The 24,597-nt window shown below is 43.3% G+C and overlaps 2 protein-coding genes across 3 annotated transcripts; both read right to left on the bottom strand.

The window, feature by feature from the left end:
- Positions 1-349: 349 nt before the first annotated feature.
- pdia3 (protein disulfide isomerase family A, member 3) lies at positions 350-7,670 on the bottom strand. Its single transcript, XM_086209531.1, has 13 exons — positions 7,348-7,670; positions 5,864-5,942; positions 5,638-5,755; positions 5,423-5,530; positions 5,130-5,259; positions 4,876-4,989; positions 3,397-3,522; positions 3,049-3,231; positions 2,626-2,734; positions 1,604-1,732; positions 1,307-1,386; positions 1,033-1,090; positions 350-946 (listed from the first exon to the last, which is right to left on the bottom strand). Exons 1-13 carry the CDS (start codon positions 7,479-7,481, stop codon positions 830-832), a joined length of 1,485 nt encoding a protein of 494 aa, XP_086065657.1. The 5' UTR covers positions 7,482-7,670; the 3' UTR covers positions 350-829.
- Positions 7,671-11,522: 3,852 nt separating this feature from the next.
- ckmt1 (creatine kinase, mitochondrial 1) lies at positions 11,523-22,981 on the bottom strand. Of its 2 annotated transcripts, XM_086209530.1 has the most exons (10): positions 22,695-22,826; positions 20,212-20,319; positions 19,911-20,109; positions 17,321-17,416; positions 16,863-17,084; positions 16,485-16,570; positions 15,209-15,332; positions 14,361-14,495; positions 13,881-14,006; positions 11,523-12,379 (listed from the first exon to the last, which is right to left on the bottom strand). In XM_086209530.1, exons 3-10 carry the CDS (start codon positions 20,070-20,072, stop codon positions 12,266-12,268), a joined length of 1,065 nt encoding a protein of 354 aa, XP_086065656.1. In that variant the 5' UTR covers positions 20,073-20,109; positions 20,212-20,319; positions 22,695-22,826; the 3' UTR covers positions 11,523-12,265. The 2 variants fall into 2 exon arrangements, with proteins under 2 accessions (XP_086065656.1, XP_086065655.1); XM_086209529.1 differs by lacking the exon at positions 20,212-20,319 and having other exon boundaries at positions 11,524-12,379; positions 22,695-22,981.
- Positions 22,982-24,597: the final 1,616 nt, after the last annotated feature.

Here is a 24,597-nt window from a genome sequence, read left to right as displayed (position 1 = left end):
GATAACATTTATTAGTCACTTGAGAGAATATGGCCAGCAGACTGCAGAGTATTCTCATCACATATTTGTACGGACGGATACACATTTTCAGCGTATTCCTGTTTTATAATCATAACTAGATTCATCTTTGGTTTTGGAATGTCAGAACAATACATCTGTTGGCTGATAACCGATTGTTCTGGACTTTTGAGCATTTCTGAACAGAATTATAAGCGCATCAATAAAAGACGCGGGTTAACCGAGTGAAAAAATCGCAGCCTGACTGTCTGCCGGTCCTGACTAAATCTATGAAAAAGACAAAATGGCTCAAGTTTGACCACAGAAGTTTAAAACCAATGAGATCATTCACTGTTTTGGTTTTGTGGGCCTTTTTATTTCACAATCCTTCCAAATGTACAAAAAAAAACAAACAACACAAACCAAAAAGACAAAAAACAGAAGGAATTCATCATGACCATAACCCCCCCCGTGATGACGACAACAAAACCAAAGCAACAGATGACAGAGAGACTGGTGTCAAACCAAAGTGCATCAGCCTGAGGTGAAGTAGACAGACCAGGGGAAATTAAAAAAAAAAAAATCTCAATTTTCAAAAGCTGTCCCCTTTTTGCTAAAAATGTGTTTTTAAACATCGGGGCAGGCCCTGCACCGCCGCTCCTCCAGCCACAGTATTCCCAGCGCAGCAGAAGACCAAAAAGGCAGGGCCGCATCTTTCGACTTGGCTTCAGAGCATTCGGTAGTTCACTAAGAATGTGGAATATAATTTAGTTCGTTCTCCGCACGATTCCCCCCAATACTCCTGCAGAAGTTGAGTTCCTGTTTGGAGCTTTTATAGCTCTCCATCTATGTCCTTCTTCTTCTTCTTCTTGGGCTCTTCCTGCACCACCAAGGGGTTGGACGCCTCTCTCTTCAGGTAGGAGATGAAGTCGCTCACCTCGCGACCTCCCTGGAGCAACAGTGGCGAGACCAGACGATTAGCCAAGAGGGTACAAGCTACTCACTCTTTCACTGATTGCCAGCGACGGTACTCACCTCGTATTTCTTTGGGTTCATCTTACGTCCAGCTGGAGAGAAGAAAATTGTGGGGAAACTGGAGGAGAGAAAAAAAAAAGATCCAATAATCAATGCCCAACCACCAACAACAACATTTTGTATCATGAATGTCCAAAACACGACTCTAAAAGCCTTGTAGTTTTTTCCCCTCACATTTGGGACTCAGTTCAGTGAATATATGCAGTGGAAAGTGACAAAAATCTGCTCCGTGTAGTCTTCACTGAGTCACTGTGACGATGTAAATGCGACTCACCCGCTGACTTCATACGGAGACGGCACATCGTTGGCTGTGGCATCCATCTTGGCGATGACGATGTTGGGATCATTGGCGAGCTTTCAAGGCAAAGGAGGGAAACGAATGACGCAACTCTTATAATACGTAATTCTTACAAATATTCTTTTAGGAGGCAGATCTTCACTTAACGGCTTGAAATGACGAGGACGCCAGGGTCCACTGAAGTACGTGCTCACTTTGAATCACCACAGAACAACAACACTAACATCCATCTTGCAGATAACTGGAAATTTTTTTTTAAAAAAAAAAGGTCACCTTCTCTCCCAGCTCATTGTATTTGGGCTCCAGGTTCTTGCAGTGGCCGCACCACGGAGCGTAGAACTCGATCAGCACGTCTTTGCTGTCGTCATTGACGATATCCTCGAAATTTTCAGCCACGATAACCTGAGGACAAATGACAGATAAGTGAGGTCATCCGTGATAACGGTGAAGCTTTCCCCACGCCTCCAGTGTTTTCTGGAGCTTATTTCACATCCTTTTTGTTTGAACTCAGCTGAACCGAATCGACTTGGTGCGGTTCATTTACGGCAAGTGTACGCAGCATTACGGCAAAAACCAGCAACCTGAATCAATTATAGGGTGAAATCCACAAGTTACAGCTCCTGTAACCGAGGGTATGCTTTGCATTTTTGGATGCAGCGGAAGCAAACCCCTTTATGCAGAAGAAAGTAGTAGAAATATTGTCCGGTTAGAGATCCGAGCAGCACAGAGGGAAAATTCACGCGTGCTTTATAGCGACAAATTCTGCCTCTGATTCGGATCAAAGTGACCAAATTATAAATGTGAAAACACCCGACATGATGCCTCGCCTGCACACCGAGGTGCTACTTTAAACTATGGGGCGCTGAGCTTTTATAGTGTGAACGTGCACAACCCTGATGGTGCTTTCAGGAATTCCTGTGACTGACGTCATCTCTTGATTTATACCATGTGGCACTGGAGTCTGAAGACCTCCATCACCTCTAGATACATGAGGCGCTAACAGGGCAGCCATGTTCTCTGACTGGGCACAATACATGATCTTATTATTACATGGTGATAATCGATTCACCAGGGAAGGAACAACAGGTCAGCAAGCTCTGCTCACAGCAGACCTCTGACTGACACAACGAGCCGAAACAGCCGGTGAACGGAAACATCCTGAATGAGCCAAGACTCTCGCAAGTACGAACATGACATCACAGTGGGCTAAAAAGGTCAGAACCGCCGATGGCACTCGCGGAAGCGCTTCAGTTTATGTTTTTTTTTTTTAAATTATTATTCGTATTTCATCTTACCTTTACAGGCCCGTCGTTGTTCTCTGGGATGGGCTCTGATTTGAGGTAGCGCTTTAACTTGCCATCAAAGTAGTCCTGCAGGAAACGCTCCAGAGCTTTCCCATCACGGCTGCGGCAGAACAAGAATCACAAGACATTTTCATGAGCAGGGAAACAAGCTTGTGTAAAAAACAAAAAGGAGACATGCTCTTTTACTCAGGTTCTAATGTGGACCTGCATTCTACTCAACTGATTCCATGTGAGCAAGACCCTCCCGAGTGTCAAAACACACAACTGTACAAAAATTTGTATTTCCCCATTTCTGAATCAAGTGCTGGTTAACGAACCTCATTAACCTGACCCACATCCACCTTCTGCGTGGGTTTTACGGGTTCTATTCTCATTTATAAAGATCACTGGTAACGACTCATCTCTGATACTTACGAGAACTCCTCGGTCATGACGTATTTGTCTCCCTTGGCGGTGCGGATGGCTACGAGAGGAAGTTCTCCTGAGCTGCCATCCAGGCCGAACTCCGACACATCGTGGCTGAACATGTTCTTGTTGGCCACGGCGTAGTTCAGCTTCTTGCCCTGATCCACGAAGACCTTCGCCACCTTCATTACCCTGTGAAATGTCAGTTGGGTTTAGTTCAGCGGAAAAGCAGCAAATCAAATGTTACCTATATCAGATTATGAGCCGAGTGGAAGGAAGGGAGGTGTTTCTGTCCATTCCTATTGGGAAGGCACAACGACATGTGTCAGCACATGAGTATACAAGGGAAACTCCTACCTGTTCCTCCAGTAGTTGGAGCCTTTGGGGTTTTTGTCGTAATCCACATCATAATAAGCCACCAGCAGATCTTTGCCCTTCAGCTGGTCTTTGTTGTCATCTGTCATGTGGGGGCAGATTCCAAAGCTGAGGAGAAGAAGGGGGAACTCATCAGGTCAGAGTCAAGGTCAAAACAACACTTTGGTTTGAAACCAGTAACCACATAATCAGGAGAAAATGGTGTTTCACAAAACCCACAGCGTAATGGCAGGAGTTCAGGATGTGCAGATACACAACCCCTAACTGGTTGAAATGTGTAGACAGGAATATCTGGAAATATTTTAGTTTGTTCAGAGCTGCCTACATGTGAGGTCCCTGAGTGAAACAAGTCAAACATTGCGAGGGGAGGTCGGTGCTGATCAACCAGAAAATTGGTCAAATAACCATTAGCAGCAAAACAACAACTAAAAATGAGAACACAAACAGTTTAACATCCAACATGTGAAACCTGTAAAAGCAGCTTCACGTTTACCTTCTGAGCAACATGAAAATACAGTGTGTCATCATTTCTGTCACAAAAATAATGAAGGGAATCAAATTTGGTGTTCTGGGGCACCTGAACATGTTAACGGAGGAGCAGAAGTAAAGATTTAAACTTTTTTTCCTTTTTTGCAAGAGCAAACCGAGTGGACGTGTGTGTGTTTTATATTTTAATCCAAATTTGTCTGAGGATCAGTCACAGCTGAGGTTAAACAAACAGCTTTGTTTAATGAATCACTTCTGAGTTCAGTGTCAAAGTTCACGCAAAGACCGTAAATCACACGAATGAGATTTTTCTCCCAAAAAAGAAAAAGACATTAAAATTAAAAGAATAGGGATTATAATGCATCTCTATGGTTTGAAATATCACTCAGTAAGAGAACAGCAGCAACACGGTGTTGCACTAAGATCTGGGTCCTGTATCGCCACGTGGGGCTGGTGAGTCAGCAAGGTAACTTCAGGCTCAACTCGGGACTTTCAGACTCATGAGGGATGTTTCACCCCTGTAGGATAAATCACCATGGTAACTTGTTCTGCAAGCGATGGTTACATTCGTGCTCAGACAGCCTATATCAGTGCTGCTGTGTTCACTTACACATTCTGAGGGTTTATATGCCAGCTTCTTCGATATGGTATATTTCTCTTATCCTGCAGTTTTGCTGTTTTTTTTTTTTTTAAAGATTCCTCGTGTTAGTCAAGTATTAAATTTGTTCTTCGGAGCAACGTCCAGCACCTCTGCGTTGCTCCATGTTTATCAGAGCAGGCTCACGACCAGCGTGGCAAACAGCTCATTCAGAGACATCCTGGAGGTGTAACAGGAACGCAGATAAGTAAACAAGTAGGTCAGGATAAGACCAACACGTTCAGCCCCAGCGAAGGCATCTTGCATCACAAACAGAGCATCTGAGCTCATAACGACAGAGGGAATAGACAAACTGTCTCCTCTCATATCAAACTTACATGTTGTCCTGGATGAATCTCTTGATTTTGCTGCTGGAGTATTTATCATCGTATTTGATGGAGCTCTCCTCAAACTTGTTGCTGAGTCTCGGTGGGCGGAACAGGATGATGCCCCTGAAAACCAACAGAGCAAAGGTCACTTTTGTCCCGATCATCTGCTAAACTAACAGCTGCTGCCACTGTTCCATCACTAGTGTGAAGAGGCTGGTGAGTTCTAGTTAGTGACCAGGTTAAATGCACAGAGATAAACTCACTCTCCATCAACGCCGTGGCTCTGGAGGAGAGCCTCAGAGTTGGTGTGAGCGAAGCGGTAGTTTTCCCTCAAGGCGCTGGCTGCCTTCAGGAACTCTGCCTGGGCTGTGCTCTTGTCATCAGCAAAGAAGCCTGAGAAGAAAATTTGAATCATGTTCAGATCAGGAAGAATTACTCACTTTGCCCGCGTGAAGGATAACTGGCGGTGTGCAACTGCAGCTTGTTACGGGGGAGCAAACCTCAACTGTGGCACCAGGTTTGATGACACGGTCATCGATGGTCAGCAGTAACTCACCAACAACGCTTGCATCTTGGTCGGCCAGAAATTTCTCCAACTCTGCTTCAGCCTTGACCTCCACAGATGCCGGGCCAGCCTGCTTCTTAAGGAAACTTACAATCCCATCTACGGGGAGGAAGAGATTAAACAGAACATTAACACACATTTTTGAAAGTTTTACAACTCTCCAAGCCATAAACCGATTAAAATAAAAACCCATTACAACCATGTACCTGCAGTTCTGGGGCCATCATATGGACCGGACTCATCTCCGTCCCTGAAGATCTTCAGCGTGGGGTAGCCACTGACACCATATTTGCTGCATATGTTGCTGTTGGCTGTGCAATCGACCTTTAAGGCAAAGAAGAAGATTTACTTATATTAATAAAAATGATACAGACTGGAAAAAAAAAAATCAATTAATGTGGACAAAGTTAAATCGAGTGTATTATGCAACACCTTTGCTAGAGAGACGATGCCTTTCAGGCGTGTGGCTGCTGCCTCGTACTCGGGGGCGAGACGTTTGCAATGGCCACACCTATAGGACAGAGGATACACACCAGATACACTTGGGTTACATTTGTACTCAGGTTTCAGCTTGGTAAACATCCTAAAGGAAATTCGGTGTTTAACTGAATTTAGGTACTGCAATAGAGTCAAGGACAACATAGAAGTTTAAGAGAAAGGGGAAAGTTACTAAAATGGTGAATGCTTGACTGGATATCACAAATCAATATTTTTAAGAGCTATGAGTGGGGAAGGGTTGTGTTTATAGGTTGGTTATGCTGTTATTCTAAATCTCTTGGTTTTTTAAATTCATCTTGAGGATAAAGCTCCTGATTCTTTTCTTGTTCACAAAGTGGAACCCTCAACATGACAAGTCAAGTCTCTTATGCTTTAAGTAGAAAACAACGAATAGTAAGACAAGGAAATCGTGAGAAATTAATACAAACTATGGAACTGTTATAACGCAGAGAAATGAGGAAGATACTACTTTTATGCGTGGTGAATTGCGATAAAAATGTGCTTCTCTTTCTTGATTTATTGCAATTATCACTCCAAAAGTAAATATGGCTAATATAATGGAGTCAAATTTGAGTAATGGTTCTAATTTTCTGCATCAAAAAAAGAATTAAGATCGTGCCAGGTCTTCTAAGATAGCACAGGAGATGTAGGTCGGTTGTAGAAGGATTCAACATCATGATACAGGTAGAATCGACATGATTTCGGGCTGTTTACAGTTTAGGGGATCAGACCAGGGGTTGATTCATGATGATTACAGCTGTGCAATTCCTGCTATGTCAAATTAAAAAAAAATCTGCCGAGAAAATACCTCAAAGTTAACTTAAAAAGACGACACATGAATTCCAGTTCTAATTGCATCAAATTCAAGTTTTGTGACAATGTAACACGTTACAGTTCCTCTCGACCAATCAGGGGTCGACACCAAAACTTCCCTGGCCAATGAGGACGTTACAACAGAAAAAGGACACACCCCTAACTTCCTCATTCGCAGGTAGTTTCAATTGACAGAGATTTAGCACCGCGGATATCAGACAAATAAAACACGAATAATTGATTTTGTAGTTGTGGTTCGTCGGTGTTCATTCAAGGAAAAACAAAAACAGCCTTACTTTTATTGTTCATGGACAAAAGATATGAACCATGCAGTTAGCGCTCTTCCTCCGCTTCTTGCTAGCAAGCTAACGTTTAGTCACTTACCAATAAACCATCTGACACCATAAACTCTCGTGTTATTTGTTAAGTGCGTCCAACAAAGTGCATTTAAACCCAGTTCGCGATTTGTTTGTATTTTTGAAGTCTTGCAAGTCAACGCCAGTCCACGTTAGCTGAACGGTTAACCACCAAAATCATTAAATTAGCTCAGCTAGCGTCGCCGTTACGTTTGTAAATCGTTTTAATCGCTCCGCACCGAGACTTACCAAGGGGCAAAAAATTCCACCAGAATGAGGTCATGGTCTCCGATCTTGCTTTCGAAATCGTCGTCGGTGAATTCGAGCACATCACTGGCCCGGGTGAATCCGGCTAGTGCCGCCAGAAAGATCAGCCTCAACATCGCACACCGCACCTGCTAAAAGTCCGTCTAACTAGTGCTTCAACTCGACGGTGTAAACTGCAGCTCGGGTCCGCGGTAGCCTCCCTCTCAGGCGACAAGAAAGACGAAGCTGCAGGTTTACCGGACAGCGGAGGTGGAGGGTGGATAGAGAAAGGGAAAGAGATGGAGGCGGTGAAGATGTTGGGCCAGGCAAGCGGAGCCTCTCCTAACCACAGTGTGGCAGCCTGCCATTGGACGGGCGAACACGTCACTCCGTCCCAGCCAGCCAATCAGAAGACACTACACTGGAACTCATCGTTTCTCAACCAATCAGAACACGACAGAAATCAAAACTCGCCTGTCACACCGCTGAACTCATTACGTTTACACTGAAGTGTTTGACTTTAAGACTTCTAATGAACTGCAAAGCGGTGGTTAGTAATTCATAACAAGTACCATGTTTCTTCAATATTATTTTGAGTGTTTGTATTTTTATTTATTTTGTGCTCTTTTTACTTGTATATCACTGAATTAGAAATTGAGCAACTTTATTATTCTTAACCTTTCACCAAGTGTTTTTAGGCATGCGAAGTAATGTGGTAGTGTGAAAATACACAGGCTGATCATGTCATAGCAGTGCTGTACAAGCAAGTGGTTGGACGATAAATCCCATCATGCGTCAGTCATATTCTGTAAACGATGGAACAACAACTCAAAGCAGGGGTGACTTTAGATCTCTTTAGAAACTAAAGTACAATTTTGTAAACGCAGACTGACAGGAAATGAATGACAGGTGTGTTTTTCTTGTAACTTAGTAACAATTAAGTACAGATTGTGTCATTTTCACTGCATTTTGTGGCTGCATTTGAAAATATTGTTCTGTGCTTCAGTTTGTTGCATGATTTGAGTTTGATATTTCTGTGTCGGAGTAACATTCTTTGGAGGCTGATCATCAACGTGTCTCACGTGTGATTTTTTTCTTCTTTTTTAAATATTTGCCGTCTGTGAATTCTCGTGATGACCTGAGCTGCAACCACTGGTGAAACAAAGACGTTTGTTCCAGTTGGGATACAATAAAATAACTCACCATCTCCGTTGTCATGTGCCGACAAAAAGAATCGAGCTCACACAACCGGGAAGGATGACACAATAAAGTTGAATTAAAAATTTCTTGACCTACTTAAAGAAAAGGTGGTTGATAAAAACGGCGCATTTCCCCCCCCCCCCCCCCGCCGCCCCCGCTTTAAATTTCAGTATGTCTCTTTTTCTTTTGAAACCTGCAGTTTTGTCATCCAGCCAGCAGGTGGAGCACTCCGAGAGAAAAATACCCTCCATGAGTATGAGTTCTTTGGATAGCACTGTGGACTCACAGCAAGAAGGTTGCAGGTTCGAGTCCCGGTCCTGGATCTTTCTTTGTGGAGTTTGCATGTTCTCCCCATGCCTGCGTGGGTTCTCTCCGGGTACTCCGGCTTCCTCCCACCGTCCAAAGACATGCAATTTGGGGACTAGGCTAATTGGATTCTCTAAATTGACCGTAGGTATGAATACGTATGAGTGTGAATGGTTGTCGCCCGTAGACGGTTTAAGAAAATATATTAGTTATATTTATCAAACAATATTTATGAAGTCAGTGCCCTTTAGTTTCCTTCAGAAATTTGGACTTTATCATTTATTCTTCAGATTCCTGCTGTACTACTTCGAACTGTGGTTAACAATGGCCTTCATACACTTCTTAAAAATACATTTCCATACTTTTCTGTTAGCTTGAAGCCAATTCTACACCTTGCAACCTCTGAAATGTCTATGAACACAAAATATTTCAATTAAAATCCAATGTGAATAAAGATATGTAAATATAGCATTTTCAAAGGCAACATACAATATTATAAAAGTATCTGTGGAGGAAAGGACTTTCCCAGGTATTTCACCACCAAGTGATAGAGTCCGAATTTTAAACATCCCCAACGCACACAAACCTACAAGCCTGGGTACTAATGGTAAAATGCTGAAGAGTTTTGGACCCCTGCTAGCATTTTAGGACCCACCTGGTGCTGCAATTCACTCAGACGGATGAGATAAAGAAGAGGAAGTATGCAAGTATTCAGTTGACCGGCCATTCATCACACATCACTGTGCCCTGTTAAACCTTTCAAATACTCTTAGGACGGTTATTTATTTTGAGGATATGTTTGTTCCGAGCAACATATTTACAAACCTTCATTTCTGGTGGTGGATTTTTTTGCAGTCGTCGTGACTCAGGCTCAACGGTGTTTCTCACTAAGTGCTTACAAGGAATGAATTGGACAGAAATAAGTTAAGAAGAGTTTCCTCAAATGTTTTGTTTTTCATCAAGTAGATGTGCTGACATCCAGCATCTGTGGAGCTGTGATGAAAGTGTGTGTGTGTGTGTGTGTGTGTGTGTAGGCAGACAAGTGTTTGTGTAGATTATTCTGCCAGACAGCAGTTTGTGAAACACACGTGCAGCTTCAAGGTCAATTATTGGAGACCAAACAGCATCTTAGCGTACACACATCATACCAGATCCTAGCAATACTATGGTAGAAATAACTATATTGCAGTTGTGTGATATGATGAATACTGTGATATTTTTAATGCAAATTCAATCGATCAAATGTTATTTATGAAGCTCTGAATTATACATCGGAATTTTCCTTGAGGGGCTACAATCTGTGTCAGATAGGACATCGTCTGCCTGTTGACCCTTCATCTGGGTGAGGAAAAACTTCCCAACAATTCTTATTGTTTTATCAAATTATATCAGCAACTCTGTCAACATCCTTTTTGGTTTACAATCATCTCATTGCAATATCCAGCAGACAGACGAACCAGCAAGGTCAAAAAGGATCATGCCCTGTTGTAATTTACGTCAAATATCGGTACAACAAAAAATACTGTAATACGCAAGTAATCCCTTTATTAAGTGCTGTGCAAAGAAGCATTTTCTTCTCCCATCAATCACAAATGATCCTATTACATACTGTGTTTTCCAGTCGCTATGAAACCGGAGGGTCTGTGTTTTTGTTCTTGGTGGAGAGCTCTGCTGCTCTCTGCTGTGCTGTAGAAATTTGTTTTCTGTTACCCACAAAGCCCTTCTTCCCTCCCCCATCGGAACCCTCATTGCTTCAGTGAAGTGGTTGCCACAGCAACCTGCCTGCTCCTCATCCATATCTAGAACGAGGAGGAGGAGGAGGAGGAGAGAAGTCTGCAGGATTATGTTGGTGACACGCTGCGAGCGACGGAGAGGATGTATCCAGGACATCAGAAGCTCTCTCACACAGAGGGATTCCTGACGCCTTGCGACGCCAACACTCAACATCTCAGCCGTGTCGCCACACAACACCGAATGCCTTGTTGTCCCGTCAACGACCAGACCATAACAGTGGCAAAATTGTTGCTTATTTCATCACTGGAGACAATAAAATCCCATTCATTCACAACGGGACAAAGCACTTGTTGCACACTTCCTGCATTGCAGAGTAAACAATGACCTCTTAGCAGACAAATAAGACACACATGTAAACGTTCTTATTTGCTCAAATGCATACGATGCAGCAGACATTTCATTTAGTGTAGTTTTCAGCAGCGGGTCGCACCAGCTGTGTGTAAGTTAGCCTAGTTTGAAATTCTCCTGGTTTATGCAAGTTAGCTTTTTGCTGTGTCTGTGGGAATAAAGATCCTTTTTTTTTTTTTTTTTTAGCTGTTAGCTTCCTTGGTATTAAGCAGCAAAATATTCAAAGACAAATGGACATAAGAGAGTGTTTAGTCTGGACTCAAGGGTCATCTTACATGTAGCTGGTGCAGTGGGATGCTGGTGTTCATGTGCTCAGATTCAACAGACTGCCTTAATAAAGGATAAAGGAAACAAACTTTCATTTCAGCCTTTCAAGCTGATCAAAATCCGGCACCGCTAGCTTGGTCACCATAGTAACCGCGCACTCAGACACCTGAGTATTGGACTACTAAGAAGAAGCTGGAACAAGCGACGTTCCAGTGACAAAAGCAGGGAAAACACGGGAGACAGAGTTACTGTTAAATAGATTATTTCTTTAATAAAAGATATAACAGTGACATTCAGTGATGAGCTGAAATGATATTGCTTCAATAGCTTACAGTACAGAACCCAGGTCAGCTCAGCCAGTGTGTGTAGTTAGTGACACCACTGTGTCATTGAACACAAGTCCTCCACAGAACTCTTCCGTTGAACGCTGTTAAAATCCCCATTTGAATCCATTCAAGATGGTGAAAAGGAACAATGAACAACACACAATCCACACAGGTAGTTATTGCACAAATGGATGTTCTTGATAAACACCGGATAACGCGACCAATCAGCACACAGGAATGAGGGGAAGACAGGCAGAGTATAGGACATGCAGCAGGAGGAGGAGGAGGAAAGCCAGGTTTGTGTTTGGAGTGGAGCCAAAGATGCAGAGATGGGCACACCGGCAGCCATCTTTGACAGCCTGCAGTTGGTACATCCTCCGATAATATTTGACGATATTTTGATGATGGATTTGAGTTTTAGTTTTAAGATAAAGATACTATTCAAATGAAACACACTTAAGCAAGGTGAAACCCAAACCGGGTTTAGCCAGCGCGCTGTGTAGAATATATGCAGACGATAATAGTAGAGAGGCGTGTCACGGGCAGGGAGGGATGCTCAGATATACTAATGAAAGAGAGATGGCATAGATATTCATCATATCTATGGGCACAGAGAGGGGTGTTTGTGCATGTGTGTGCGTGTGCCCAGAGGAATGTGTGGTGAGGTTAGGGATCAGTGTTTACTTGAACTGCTTGATGGGTGGGGGCACCTTGATGTCCTGGCCTTTCTCCAATTTCTTCTCACACTCGACAAGGTAGTTGACGCCGTCGATCACCGTCTGCACCAGCTGGACCTGAGGGAGGGACGTGTCAGAGTTTACAGGCAGCAGCACCTTCTCCAATATGACAGTCAGTGGCTGGAGACACAGACCCAACTGCTGCATTACGGTCGGTGGAATGTAAACACACTGGCGACCTGTCCAGGGTGAACCCGCGTCCCTTAACAGGTATAAGCAGAAGACAATGGATGGATGGATGGATGGTTGGAATGTGCTTCGATATATAAAACTGGAGAGCGTATCACCTCCGACTAGCAGAGAGATGAAGCACCCCCAATTTTTCACTGCCTCCATCTGTTAACTTCTCGACTCATCCGTCTGGATGATGGAGGACCAAACAACGATGACCCTCCCACACTCTCAAAACAGAAAAAACACTCGGAGTGGATATTGGACTTAGACCATCACAATGTTCTACTTGCCTTTTCCCAACACACAAACTTCAAAAATGGCATCGCATATGTGAGTTCTTTCTATCGCAAAATTCTCCTCCTCAAGTTACAAGAGGAGGAAAACTCGAGGAGTGATTCTCCAGCCCCCCCCCCCCGAGAGCTAGCGACTGTGTACAAGCACTTAGCACTCCGTCAGAGCCACTGTCCATGAAATCAGCCTGAAATATGTGACCACACACACAACAGAGAACAGCTGCATTGTGCTGTGTAACAAAGACAGATACAGCCTGCGCAAGAACACCCTGCTCCCCCTCTCCATGTGCAACCTTGTAGAACAACTTTACCTCGATTAGGTCAGAATGAACAACCGAGTCTGTTCTGTCTTTTGAACTTAAGTCCTAAAAAAAACTTTCTGATTTCAAATGTCCATGCTGGCAGTAGTTAGTTCGTTCCTGCTAGCTTTCTAAGCCAGTAGCAAGATCTGCTGATGCAGAAATACCATTGTGGTTCCGCTCTGACACGTGAATCTACTTTATTTACACAAGGAGGATTTACTGTACAAGCTTGCACTTTTCCTGAGACACTCTGCTTCAAACTGATGACTCCATAGTTTGATTAAACCCCACTACAGGCCAGTGGGTAACACACCCATTACGACCCCTGCTACAGCCTCATCTCTACATGTTCTACCTGAGACAGGCTGTGTGTTAAAACCTTTAAAATCCCTCCACAGCTCTCGACACTGTCCATCTTCTTTTACCATGGAAGGCAGAGAGAGCTGATGCAGTATCAGGACGCCGCAGCAGTGAAGCCATCAGCAGCGTTCTGACAGTTATGACAGCATCAGTATGGATGTTCATTCTAAGTCTTTTGTGATTAAAGTTAAAAACTGTCATTTGGTTCTTGGTTGAAATGTCACGATCTGAAATTCTTAAAAAGTTGTTTTTCCTCCTTGTTCTATACGGGCGTATACTTTCAAAAGAACACACATTTATCCCCTCAAACACACAGGGAAACTGGGGCATCCAAGGCCTTGGAGCGCTCTGGTCCCTGGATGGTTGCCCACCTTGCCCAGTTGGATGCCCACATTCACACTCACTTCGTCTCCATCCTGGCTGTCCTACCTCAGACTGGCCCAGGCGGTCCAGGTTGGAGATGTCAAACACACCACCCACGGCGGCAGTGTCCACACCACCTGTCCCTCGCTTCTGCAGACGCAGGTTATCCAGGATCTTACTGAAGCGGGGATCCTGAGAGGTAGCGGGAGACGGAATTATTAAATCTGCACTTTCCTTATTCCGACGCTCAAAATTCACACCATGTTTTATAAACATTCCAGTTCTTCAAATATCACAGCTAAACCAGATGCAATCAAACTATCCTGTTTGACCCACAGAGGTAGAACCCTAATACCGTTGCTGCTTGTGACATCTTCATTCAGAGTAAATAAAAAAAACAAACAAGTTGTTGCATCCACATTTTTGATTGCCTTGTTTTGCTGAGACTAAATAACTGACTGAGAATGGAACTTATATGCTCCTCCACCACTTGAATGTCTAAGCAAGAGTGCACATGCAATTATCTTCATTTTATCATTCTCTTACTTTGCTCAGCAGGGGCAACTTGACGTGGACCCCGGCCCTGAGCCCCGTGCCCAGGTTGGAGGGGCAGGTGAGGATGTACCCGAGTTTCTCGCTCCACATGAACTCCCAGCCACGCTCCTGGATCAGATGCTCCACCTGAAGAGAGAAACAAATCCCCACGGGCACGCCACTGATGTGAACAATCGTGAGACTGTCAGTGGATGTGTGTGTAAGTGATGGCAGCTGTGAGTTTTGTCAGTTTTTGCAGCTGACAAGTGAAGACAGAGGAGCTGTTGTAGAATTATACGTATAATTCATTGTGGTGCGAGAGAGAAAGGCTGGGTTCCAACTAGTCAGATGTAACAGTGGCAGTAAGCTTGTCACATCCAGTGCACCACTGCCTTGCCAGATGTTGTATTGTTTGCCCTTTGCAATTCCACTAATGGGGAACTTGGACCGCTTGAATAAATAATTTATGTTTGCGTGGACTTCTTTGGACAGTGTGTTTTTGCGTGTGTTCTGACTACAGACTCTATCGCCATAGCAGAGCAAAGACTATTGCAAGCACGTTGCTGTTTGCACGTATTCTTTACCAGAATTTTGACACTCTTAGAGCTATTGCATCCACACAGAACCCACGGTGGTGTCAGTGGACTGCATCCAAACCGTAACCAAAAACCCTCATCTTACATTCTAGACCAAATAAAATGAAGACCAGCAAACATTTAAGTCATAATCGATTAATTTCCAAACTAATTGTTTAATATCGATGACAAATCTTAAGACAAATCAAAATTCACTCCTCCCTGTCTCTTCTCTTCTATTTCTGTCCTCACACACATGCTTATAAACTACAAACACAGGCTGACCTCCTTGAGGCCTCTGCAGAACCTCTCAAAGACTCTCTTCATGTTGCCTCCCTTCTCCATGGAGATGACCCTGGTGTGATCTTCCTCATTGACCCAAATCAGGAAGGTCTTCTCGTTGTTGTGCCTGCACAGGAGGCATATTTATTCTATTTGCATTGACGTTGCATAAGCTACAGGCAATCGAAGAATAGAAAACGCAAACACTTTGTTTGATTGAAACCTAAACTCAGATCTGTTGTCAGCAAAAGAGAAAAGAAGCTCACGGTTTGGGGATTTTTGGAAAAGTTCAGGAAGGGCATCTCAGGTGTTGTCCGCTCTAGAAACATGCTACGAGGTCAATATCTCCCTTGAGTTTATCGAACTCCTGGAATGTCAACATTTCAACAGGAATGAACTGATATTACAGGAATATTTAACAGAAATAAAGATTTCAAGGCAAAATACAATGACTGGAATCCATTTACGCTCCCCAGAGGATGCCTCCACTGGAATCTGATGACCCACTTTGCGCTGCCATTGTTTTGTTTTAACACAGGAGATCTCAAATTTTGTGCACGTAGACACAGTCATCCTCTACAGAGGCTTTTTGTCCATATCGTCCTCTTTAATATTGTTTGAGAGGGAACTAATAAGGTAATGGATAGTTTGTGAGGAGAGCAGGCCGGGGAAGGATGTTGGACGAAGCTGACAGAAGTGAGAGATTGAAACAAGACAGCAGTATTGGAAGGATGGAGAGAATGATAATCAAGAAGGAGGCAAAGCTGCCAGTGGACCTGAAAGAGGAGATGACGGAGGGATGAAGGAAAGGTGAATTATTAAGGAGAGGACAGGTTGGCTGATACGGCTGGCAGACGGATAGGGAAAGGACGCTGGTGATTGATTTTGGCTGGCCCACACAATGGTGCATCGGGCTATTCCTGGCTACGCGCTCGGAACTCACTGCACAAGAAGCATTGCCCGCATTTATAATAAACCTCCACCACAGCTCAGCAAAAGACAAATCTTATTACTAGTGCAAGCATGCCGGGGTGGAAAAAAATTGAGACTCCCATGAAAATTAAAGGAAATTTGAACATTTAATTTCATGAATGAATAAATAAAGTAATTCAGAATGTGAGATTATCAAAATTACACTGTTGCGTTTTGGAACCTGGTCTGATTTAGGACTGAAAACACGTGGGGGCGGGTCACAAATAATCACTTATATTCAGACGATATTTCAAAGCGTTGATTAAAAAGTATGGATGAGTGTCTACCATCCAGGGTTCCAACTTACCAAATACCGCGGGCGTCTGGCCAGTCACGAGCCATACCTGCACAGGTCAGGAGCGGTGATACCGGCTTGTCAAACAGGAAGTGGTCCTGTTGTTACACGGAGAGCAACATGTCAGCAACAGCTATAAATTGGCCAGTGGGCCAGTGTAGTAATCAGGATCCTAGTTTGTCTAAAAGAAGCATTCAAATTGAACATTTTCACTTTGATATGAAGAACATTTTCATCTTTCTTGTCAAATAATTGTTTATTCAAATTTCCTTGCTACCCAAAACAACTCGTTTTAAAAGAAGAAGAAGAAGAAAAGAAGCAAAATGCTGCATTTGCACAACAACCAGAATGTAGTCCTTCAAATGCACGCAGCCTCACTGCATAACTCACATCGATGAGCTGCTGCTGCTCCTTGTCTGTCATCTGGGTGAGACTGTAGTACCTCCCGGCCAGATCACCCTTCAGGCCGGCCAGGGCGTCCACCACCACCTTCTCCACCTCCCTGCGCTCTGCCCGGGTGCAGGCAGGGGGAAGGCTCAGGCCCCGGATGCTGCGGCCCGTCCTCACCCTGGACGATAGCACATAGCGCTCGTCGAAGTGGCCTGAATGGATCTGAAGTCAAGGCAGGTGGAGAAATATTCCCACAAAGGTACAAGTATAGCTTCAGCAGCATCAGGTATCACTGGTAGGCACCAATCCAGCAGCGAGTGTTCATCTCTGGGATATTATTGTGAGATTGTACCATACAGAAACTTTTTGCTTACTTGTAAAATGAATAAATTGCAAAGCTCTGCAGTAAATCTGCAGATTAGATCTGACAAGACTCAAGACTTGAGAGTGAGAAGTACCTTGCTGGAGTCCAGGTCAGTGGGGTGTTTCATGGTCTGAGGATCGTAGCCGTTGTGCCTCTCTTTGATGACAGGATCCAGAAGATCTGCAAATACCTGAAACACACCTAGAATGCATGAGTCTACATATCTAACAGACTTTTTAATGATACAGATTGTTACTACAATCCAATTCAACGTTCCCAATGCCTGCCGTCTCCAAGGCAGCGAGATCGCAGCATTTCCTCTGTCTGAAAGTGCTCGATTCACCTGGAGGACGTCCCCCAGCCTGTGCTCCTGCTGCACCAAGGCCTGCTAATGAGGATCATCCTCAATGTTATAATCCATCAAAATGACAAATGACCCCTCAAATTTTCCAATCACTGTTTAAAAAAATGTTAATGACAGACCATATATATATGGTAACACGACCTTGACATTATGAAAATAATTTTCCGTATCAGATTCATCTGATTCACCCAAAATGAGGAGGAATGAACCCTTGAGCCTTTGACATCAACTCATCTACGCACAGTGTGCTCTGACACTTGTATTTGATATTTACAGTCCTGCTGATTAATTCTGGTTATTAAAAGCTTTTAATTTCAAGTTGTAATAATTATACTGTGGTCAAAGATGACAATATTGAAATGAGACACATGAACGAAGGCGGCAACCCAAATGGGCACGTAGGTAATGTGGAACATCACTAAAGTTAGATGCGATATCCCAAAAGAGGCGTCCTGACTGAAAACTATTCCTCACCAGAGGCTGGAATACAAGTTCCTCTACAGCAGGACAGGAATAAATCACAGGGCAAAATGGCTCAGCTGATTTCTTCTAATCCTTAAGTCTTAGATCTTAGAACCACTGAAAGCTTTGTTCTCTTCACAGGAATATAATCAGACTTTTTTACCAGAACCCATTTTCCCTTCGTAGGATTTTCATTAAAGCAATTGAGTGGAGTGTAACTTCATACATTACTGTTATTGTTGTTGCAACTGCAAAATGGTGGGTAAAATGTTTAAGGTATCACAGAATCCATCCATGTTTTTACCGGTTATCCTGTTGAGCCTATCCCAGCAGCCTTAGGGCGAGAGGCGGGGTTCACCCTGGACGGGTTGCCAGTCCGTCCCAGGGCCAACACATAGAGACAGACAATCATTCGCTCTCAGCCGGGGCTCGAACCCGGAATCTTCTTGCTGTGAAGCGACAGTGCTAAACACTGCACAAGCGTGTCATCCAATCACAGCATCCCTCCAGAAAAAGACCAGCTTCTTTATGACAGTTTCATCCATTTGGGTCGATAATATTTGAGAAGTCCAGAGGAGCTGCGCCATGATGTCATCATCCTCATTCAAGTTAGCAGAGGGCTAACTAGAGCTACACAGCCCGTCAGTACACATGCTCTCACTATGGGATCCTCCTGGCAATGTGGGAGCATCACCACATACACAAACTCCAGCTAAAGAGCAGTGTGTGACCTTGTTTGTCAAGAGCTTGAATGCAAGAGACAATCATTTATATGCACTATTCCTTAAAGTGTGTTATTTTCTGCTTACTTTCACTGGAGGCCTGAGAGGTGATAAACAACAACTACAGTCTGACCACTGACCACTACAGTCAGTTATGGTGTTCCACAAGGGTCTGTGCTTGGACCAATACTCTTCACCCTATACCTGCTTCCTCCAGGTCACATTATAAGGAAACACTTGATTAATGTTCACTGCTATGCAGACGATACACAGCTGCACTTGTCAATGCATCCACATGAAACAAATCAGCTGACTAAACTGGAGGCTTGTCTAAACAACATAAAAACATGGATGACCCATAATTCCCTTTTACTAAATATATACTAAATATATATATATATATATATATATATATATATATATATATATATATATATATATATATATATATATATATGTATATATGCAGGTGATGTTGCAAATGTAAGGACGGAGGAGGTTGTGTATATCGATGATGGACTGTGATGTGAAACGGTACCGACACTGTCTGGAAATGCAAGAACGTCTATGCGCGGTCTGATCTCCATCTCCCGACGAATATTTAATTCTCTGCGCAGCAATGCTGCACCTTCATCCACGGGATCATCAAGAAAAGGACGTGCCATGTTAGTTGAAAAACTCGCCAAAACTCACCTGCTGATGAGTGAATGCGGAAATCAAATGGGGGATGTGGCTCTGAAAGTGGGCGAACACAGTGAGAAACTCGAGGTTCATTGACAAAAACCTGGTCCGGACCAGGTTAGTTTCATAGCGTCTGTTACTGCGGTAACTGACCGAGAGCTTAAGTTACCGCTGTCTGTGAAACAGGCTAGAGGTAACCCTCTTTCTCTGGTTTGAGTTACCTCCCTTCGTGAAACGGAAAACTCTGTGTTTTCCTTATTTCAGGGTTAATAGACCCCGGGTTTTCACTAAACCTGCTTTGTGAAACGGACCCCTGTTTTTCTAGTAAAGTGTCATGAGGTAACTTTTGTTGTGATTTGGCGCTATACAGATAAAACTGACGACTTGACTCATGCACAACATTGAATTTTCTGGTGAACTGAAACTAAAGATCTTTCTTGCACGTGAAGTCTGACCTCGTAAGACTCCTCGTCTCCTGCCACCATGCCGACGGTCTTGATGAAGGGGTGCCCGGGGTTGTCTACGCCCGTCTGGATGGCTTGGTCCAACGTGTATCCATTGGGAGTGGCCTTATCACACAACTTGGCATAGATGGCGGGTGTCAGGTGACTGGCCATGCAGTTGTTGTGTTTGCGTAGGTCAGGGTACTCCGCACTGCACAAACGGGAATGCAAGATAACATAATAGTGCATTTATCTTTGACAGGATAAAACATTATTTTGTGAGTGTGAGTGCTGGTAAAGCGTGGAGGTGTACCCTTGCAGAGGGTGTGGAGCTGGTGACTCACTCAAGGACACTTTCACCAGGCGGGGAGTAAACCTGCGAGCTTCGGTCTATGAGCCTCTCTAGGTGCAATCAGTCACTCTAGCATAGTGAATATTACACAGTAGATCAGCTGTAGCTTCTGCAGGATGGTCGAAGGCCATCTGCAGCTGCACTTGGGGATAAACTGCAGCTTTTAACTTACAATCCTAGGTCTGCCAATAAAATCAAAGTAGAAAAATTATTCATGTGCGAAAAAGAAATGTGACTTGGCTTAGACTTCCTTTAATCTGCTCACCCGTGAATTAAAAAAATTTGTAAAAAATTGCTTAAAGTTAAGAAAGAAAAAAAGTCCTTGTTATCGCAACTCAGAAACTGTCCAATGCATAAAAGAATGTTAGCTAATGCAAATAGCGAGAAGTAATCAGCTAAAGTTAGCGTCCTTTGCTAGCATGCACGCATGCATAACACACACACACACACACACACACACACACACACACACACACACACACACACACACAAGCAAGCTAGAGTTGAGAGAAGTTTAATATCATGGAAAACAGTAGAGACTTTTTATGTAAAATACAGCTGTATGTGTAAAACTTGTGTTTTTTTTCTTCAAAAATGATACTACTACTACTACTACTACTACACACACAAACACACACACACACACACACACTCACATTCTATATACTGAGTGGAAGGAGGGTTTTAGTGAGGTGGTGGCTGAGGATCTTAAAAACTGCTCGAGTTGCTGGTATCAGGAGAAAATCCAAACAGAGCTAACAACCCAACTCCTCTCCTCACTGTACCGCTTCTCATCAATGTGATTTAAAGAGGTAACATTATAAGTGCCAGGAACACTGTCCAACAATACAAAATAAAACACACACACACACACACACACACACACACACACACACACACACACACACACACACACACACACACACACAGTCCAGCACTGCGTAAATATCTGACTCAGCAGATTGGCAAACTGAGAGGGCTCCAAAAACCTAGAATGCCCTGTTATCTTCAGAATGAACGAGTGTTCAAAGATGATTTTTTAATTTTTCATTGAGAGAGCGAGACAGACAGACAGACAGACAGACAGACAGACAGACAGACAGACAGACAGAATAATGGATGCCCATTTTCAACTCCGGGGTCACTTGTGTGAGGAATGAAGAATGATGTCATCATTGTTATTTACAGCAAGAAAGCAAGAGCTACTTTCTCCGACACTGCTGCCGTTATTGAACAGAAAGTACATTGAATGATGCACGTAATGAATAATCCTGGAACCTTGTCAGTCTTACCTGAACGCAAGGGTTAACATTTCCCTGTCAGATTTACTTGTTACTGGGGTCACAAATGAAACCAGTGTTGGTTTCCATGAACATCAGACCAACCCTAAGTCAACACCGCTGAAGGTGGCGGTGACTGGGGAACGATCCTTCGCTGCTCGTGTAAAGACTGAAAATAGCTTTAACGTGGCCGGTGTGTGTTATCACTAAACAGGGCTTTATATCTGAGCAAGATAAGGTTAATCTGTGTGTACGTGCTGCTCTATAACACACACACACACACACACACACACACACACACACACACAGGGCGTGCACTGGGACACGTATCCCTGAATGTGAGCCTGATTCATTTATCACAGTGGTAAGACATTCCTATGCTGGAAAACCGACTGGGATTCTAATTCTAGGGATTATTTCCTATACATAATATGCAGTTATTGCATAAGAAAATAAACAACCAAATATAAATCCATGTGGTTATTTTAGGTCTAGTTAACAGGGTTGTGCAGCAACAATTCACTGTAGGTTAGTATCTTATTTCGATGTTATATTACTCCTGTACAACACTGGATGTGTGTGTGTGTGTGTGTGTGTGTGTGTGTGTGTGTGTGTGTGTTTTATGTTGGTGTAATTGGAGGTTAAGTTATCCTTATCTAATATTCATGTTCCTACCACTTTTTTTTTTTTAAAGAAATTAAACTTGGATGGGGGGGGGGGTTGAAACATCTCAACTTCAAGGTCAAATTAGGTTCAGTGTTAATGATAATTAGCTACTGGTAGTTAAGAGGTCAGGTAAACTACTTAAAAATCACAAAACCTTCAACTCATACTATGACTACTTCAGTTGTAACCGAGTACTACATCTTACAGGGACAGTTAGCCAGCTTGTGTTCTAAAACTATTAGGATAAATTCATCCACACTTTGATCTAATATTCATATTTCTACTGATCCTTAAAGGACATTGAAAACTAGTAATTTTAAAAAATAATGAACGCTTAAAATTAACTGTTAAATGCCCCCCCCCCCCCCCCCAACTCCATACAAACAAACACACCTGCACATATGCTGACTTTCATGTAGCACTGACACATTGAATCTTTGGAAAATAATAGAAAATAAAGGCGTGTAACGTGTTAACAACAGCCGGTGAGGTGGTTACCTGGCGGGGTACAGCCTGCGCCCGACACCCCCAGCGTTGACATGCTGCCGGTGGAGCAGAAATCCAGCCGTTACTGAGCCGCCGACCACCGACAGGATCCGGAGGTTCCGTTTGGAGGAGAGAACTCTCGAGAAGCTGCTTGCCATCTTTCTAATTGTCAAAGCGTCTAATTTTGGACGGTGGGGAGGAGGACGAGGGGGGTGGATATGAGCGCTGGAGATGACGAGAGACCTCTGAGGGGACGAGAAGGGAGAGCAGGATTTAACCAGCGTGACGTCAAGACAGCGACAGCAACACGGTACAGCACCGGATGCGTCTCGTCAAAATAAAAGCCGCATCTTAAAAGCCCACAAACCATGAACTTGAATAATCTTTTTTTTTATTTTATTTTTTTTTTTTTATAACTGTTACCTTTGTTTTTGCATATTTCTATTTAGGTTCACATTTCACAAGCAAAACAAAGACCTTCACATAAAGGTAGTGCATTGTTAAACTAACAAAAAGTATGTCAAATGCAGCACCTCCAGCCAATCAAACTTGAAGCACTTTGTGCGACTTTCTAAGGTCTTTCCCTCCAGTCTCAATTCTTGCTTGTGTTGTCTGCTAAACAAAATCGTTGAATTGTAAAATGTTATGATTAAAATACATCGAAAGGCACCCATAGCAGTAACGCACCTCCTGTACTGCTACTTTCGTTTGATAATTCAATCTTACCAGTGAGATCGTGAGATGACACATCTCAGACCACCTTCCAACTTCCAAATCCTAATTTAACTATTAAACAAATTATTGTACCAAAAAAACAGTTAATAGTTCGGATTTGACAATAACATCATTCCTTAATTGTAATTTGCTTTTACTCTAAATCATATATTGAAATGGGGCTTTTATTGTGACACTTGTCTCACACAGGAAAACTCGGTCTTCATTCCGAGCAGCTCGACGGTGGTGGAGAGGTGCGTGGTGAGAATACTGAAGAGCATCCGTGACCAAGCCTGCAGAGGGAGGTTTCTCATCACACTGGCCCACCACAGGTCCTAATATACACCATGAAATCATTTTCTCCCCTCAACGAACAATCTTCCCCTGCATCACGGCAAGTGTTAACCACTAAAAACTGCGGGCAACTTCCTCACTGAGACGCAACACACCTGATTTGATTCACAGGAAAATAGATGGGATGTTGCTTAGGTTCTTTGATTGAAGGGGGTCATTTATTGGATATGCAAATTATTGGAGTGTTAGAAAACCTTTTTAGGGTGTGCTACCTTAGAATACTGCTCAGAGAGGTGTTAGAAATAATCAAAGAAAGATCCAAAACGTTGAACTTCCCCTCAGACTAGCTCAACAAAACCTAAGAACACTGAAATCAATCCGAGCCGTTCTGATTTATCTCGATTTTTCTCACATTTCTATTTCTGCAGGTATAAAATGTCACTATGTCACACAAGTATTGGTTTCCTTGTGTGTCTATTTCTGTAAAATTAAGGTAATTTGACTTTTACATTCAGTGCCTGAGCTCCCTCAGGTCGACAAGTAATCCGAGGTGGAGTAATCTGTGGATTAAAGTGGAAATGGAGGTCGTACAGTATCAAAGGTCACACTGTATTTGTGCACAAAGTTTGTGTCAATAGAACGTTTTCAGCTCACTTGAGTCTGAGGTTGCTTTTAACAACCCAGTCATTGGCAAATGGTTGAAAGTAATGACCTGATATCTGTTCACCAGGCTGTGACAAGAAATGCAGTTTTGAAAACTGGGTAACTGACTGCCCCTCAGTTTGGGAAGGATATGTGGGAGGGGCCAGTGAGGGAGTCAAAGACCCCAGTGGCACGTCTGAGTGATGACGCCTTGTAAAAGCAGCATGACGCAGAGGGGAAAGTGGTAGCAAGCGTCTGAGGCAAC

This window comes from Aulostomus chinensis, chromosome 7, assembly GCF_037954235.1.
Source record: "Aulostomus chinensis isolate RoL2024-O1b breed Wild chromosome 7, RoL_Achi_v1.0, whole genome shotgun sequence".
NCBI lineage: Eukaryota > Metazoa > Chordata > Actinopteri > Syngnathiformes > Aulostomidae > Aulostomus > Aulostomus chinensis.
The sequence above is the reverse complement of the archived record's forward strand: the minus strand, read 5'-3'. Positions and strand labels throughout refer to the sequence as shown.